Source organism: Mesitornis unicolor, unplaced genomic scaffold, assembly GCF_000695765.1.
Source record: "Mesitornis unicolor isolate BGI_N332 unplaced genomic scaffold, ASM69576v1 scaffold52305, whole genome shotgun sequence".
Lineage (NCBI taxonomy): Eukaryota > Metazoa > Chordata > Aves > Mesitornithiformes > Mesitornithidae > Mesitornis > Mesitornis unicolor.
In genome coordinates this window covers 46143-49877 of record NW_010185977.1, presented here as the reverse complement: position 1 = coordinate 49877, position 3735 = coordinate 46143, and the positions used below count along the sequence as shown (strand labels likewise).

General features: G+C 39.3%; 1 protein-coding gene across 1 annotated transcript in view; it reads left to right on the top strand.

Annotated features, from left to right (window-relative positions):
- Positions 1-584: 584 nt before the first annotated feature.
- Positions 585-3735, top strand: part of OMA1 (OMA1 zinc metallopeptidase) — an 18728-nt gene continuing 15577 nt past the window's right edge. Inside the window, exons 1-4 of the mRNA XM_010184986.1 lie at positions 585-1093; positions 1207-1435; positions 2508-2681; positions 2771-2878. Of these exons, the coding sequence (XP_010183288.1) occupies positions 585-1093; positions 1207-1435; positions 2508-2681; positions 2771-2878 (1020 nt within the window). The remainder of the gene's footprint in view (positions 1094-1206; positions 1436-2507; positions 2682-2770; positions 2879-3735) is intronic.

The following is a 3735-nucleotide window of genomic DNA, read 5'->3' as shown; positions in this document are numbered from 1 at the left end:
GAGAAAATGACGGGCATGGGGGGATAAACTGGCCGGCCGGCTGCGGGGGCCTGCCCAGGAGGAGGGCACTGCCGTTTCCATGGCCCGGGAATAGGAAGCTACGGGCTGGGAGATACTTAGTTTCCCTCTGTTACTTTGTTTCTCGGCCGGGTGTAGCAAATACACACCCTGCGTTCAACAGAAAAGTGTTTGCAAAATGATCAATAGATCCTGGTGTTCCTCAGTGTGTGTGAGTGGCACCGGTAGCAAGGAGCCCAGCACAGGAAGGTGGTGATGCACACATGGCTTCCACAAGGGATACCTGCAGTCTTCCTGATCTGGTGGTAATAAAAGCATAATAATAGTTTTAAAGAATCACACTTTGTTTTATTCAGTGATACAAGGCATTGACCTTTTCACAGTCGAAAGCAGATTGGTACTTCAAAACTGTAACTGACTTTTTTTGTGCAATGTTGGCAAACAGATGCATGGTATCTGTTCAGATGAAATGACGTAATGTTTCAGGGTTTTGTGTTTGGGTAGTTTTCTTAATACCTCTCTGCTATTTTTTTTTCTTTGTTTCAGGGTAACCAACCAAAGAAGTTATGAATATCATCTGTGGTCTAAAGTTGTCGGGCAGGAACTGTATTTTCTTTCGTTTGGCTTCTTTGACCAAGCAGGGAAAGTGCAATAATCTTTTTAGGTCTTACGCAGGATGTTGTCAAACTCAAGTCAGTTGTTCACTAGATAGATGCCAAAGGCTGGATTTGAGTGGAAATACTAGAAACTGTTTTTTGACTGGAAATCCTGACTCTTATAGAAGTTTCATCAGTAAAGGACTGAGGTGTCTCTTCAATATCCCAAATACAGAAGTGTACAAGAATGCACACCACAGTTCGGGAACGTTTTGCTTGCAGTCTTCTCGGCTGCTGGAGAAGAAGATCGCGTCCCTCCAGACCAGTTCTGTGGGACAACTCCCACATCATTTTTGTGCTTGGAACATTCAGATCATCAGGTCTTTTCACACATCACCATCATTTCAGGCTGCACCAGTTCCTCTTTTCTGGATTATTGTTAAGCCAGCTCAGAAGTTGTTTGCTATCATTCTCGGCAGGTAAAATACTTTCTTACTTCCTCTCTAGAGGAAGAGAATATGGATAATACAGCAAGGGCAGACACTAACAGATTATTTCTTAACTATGTGCTAACTCCGTTTGTATCTTACAGGAGCATAAGAAAATGGTGGAAGGCGCTTCCTCCTAATAAACGGGAGCTTTTTAAAGAAAGTGCAAGAAAAAATAAATGGAAGATACTTCTGGGTGTCAGTAGCTTAGGAGTTTTATTTATTGTGTTTTATTTTACTCACTTGGTGGAGACACCCATCACTGGGCGCACTCGACTGTTGGTGTTTGGAAAAGAACATTTTAAGGAACTGTCACAATTGGAATATAATATGGTAAGATTTTGAGGAAAAATTAAAAGTACTCTAAAACTGTTAATGCTCTTTTTTAGTGATGAGATGGTCCAGTTAATGAGATGGGCAAAGAAACGTTGTGGTGTCCTTGATAAGTTCTGAGCTTCGTGCCCCGGACCCTGCAGAGCGTGCCCTGCCCATCAGTTACCCCCTCCTCTTGTCTCTGTCCTTTTTAAGAGTTCTCTTTCTGTCTGCAAGCCACTCAGGGCACGTGATAGTTAAAGAGTACATTGCATGTGTGTAGCAAACTTTTCTACCTGTGTTACTGTAATATAACAAGAAATACAGAAGTCTGGTAGAAGCAATAAATGCATAGCTAATAGGTATATGCTGAGATCTGTCTCATTATCCGTGCTGAGCATCCTTTGGCACTTGTTTAAAGTCCTCCCTTCTAAGCTGTCACTTTGTAAGGTAATACTCTCCACCTGCATTCAGTTCTGCTTCTTTTTTTCTTTTTTCATTGGATCAGCTCATTTTTCTTTAATTGCTTTCTTTCAAACTGTCCATTGCACTAATTTCTGTACCTTTGAGTTCGTGACTTTTTCTGGTCTAAAGCCAGTGAAACTTGATAATCCATTTGCAAATGACATTGTATTCCTGTCTGACAGAGTATGTGAGTTAAGGACAGAAGCACAGGGATATATTCAAATTACATCTTTTGTATAAATCTGTTCGCCTTACAAACTATGACAGAAATACACAGATGCAGAAAAATTATAAATTCAGGTGCAAATTAAGCAGGCTATAGACAGGTTTGCCAAATTGTGATTCCAAACTTCACAGTGCATTAGGAAAATACCAGATACAGGAGGCTGTAGGACCAAGTTTATACTGTCTTTGATCTGTGGTTGTTTGCTTCCTTTTAAGTTAATCCTTAACTTGTGGGCCTGAAAGCCTGAACTCTGATGTATTGGTGTTGGCTATATGGAAGAAAAATGTATTAAAACTTAGATTTAACTAAGTTGTGTGTCGCCACTAAATTAGTTTACCAATTAATCATTTACTGCGTGTTTGTTCTGCATGGCAATCAATGACTTTAATTTTTTTTTTTCAGTGGATGGAGGAATTCAAAAGTAAAATGTTACCCGAGACAGATGCGCGCTATCAGGTTGTGGAAAGAGTTGTTGGCCATTTATCTGAAAGCAATAAGGACATCCCCCAAGTCTCAGCACTCAAGTGGGTTATCCACGTGGTAGATGAACCAGGTGTAAATGCTTTTGTGCTTCCTGTAAGTTGAACCCAATACAAAAATTATTAGTTATATTGAAACGGTATTTTATTTCTGTGTCTTCTGCTTAATTTGCACTCTGTTTACAGAATGGCGAAGTGTTTGTTTTCACTGGATTGCTAAACGCAGTTTCTGATATTCATCAGCTGTCTTTCATTTTGGGACATGAAATAGCTCACGCTGTGCTGGAACATGCAGTAAGTATTTAAAGAAAGCTGCCTAGAATTCTTAAAGCAATTCTGATCACTTCAGTTAAGATTTTTCCTATCACTACCAACTAAAGTTTCACTGTGACTCTTTCTAAAAGAAAAACTGAGTTTGAAATGTGAGTATTCTACTACAGTATATCCTTATTACTCATGTCATACTTGGTAACTGTCAGAAGTCCTGTAGTAGTCAGTGTTGGCACAAAGTCTGCCAGAGCTTTTTCCATAGCCGTACAGATGGATTATGGCTCCCCATTAACAGTCATTTACAAGTTGGTCTGCAGATGCCTCTCCTCCTATAGCACAGACATAAAGAACTGGAGGCACTCAGCAACGCAGTTACTCCTGCGCTTGTTAATATCTACAGAAGTGGATGTACTTTAATAAATTAATCTAAAATATGTGATGTTTTAGCACACAGTTTTAGAATGCCAAATTCTAGAATGCCTGGAGCTTGATCCTGCATTTACAGGTAATTGCTTTCAGACTTAATTTTTCCATGTCTTCATGTGGGTGTGTTGAAATTGGTAGTTCTTTGCAATTTGAACAGAATGGATGTAATAATTTTGGTGTGCTTTGTATGTACAACTATGGAAAAAGGATAGTACAGAAATATGGTTCATATTGCTCTAGATTGAGGTGATTCGCTAGAAAGTGCTTCTTTGCCTCCAAACTGGTTTCTTCCTGTGTGTGTCACTTTAAAAATTGTATTCATTAGCTGTCCATCAGTTTGAAAAGACATAATAAGAAGCTTGTAAACATAAAGATCCTTCTAAAATTGCAAAATTAATCTGGGAATGGGTAAATCCATTTTAAAGGAGAATTGCTTTACTACATCTTGTGTGATT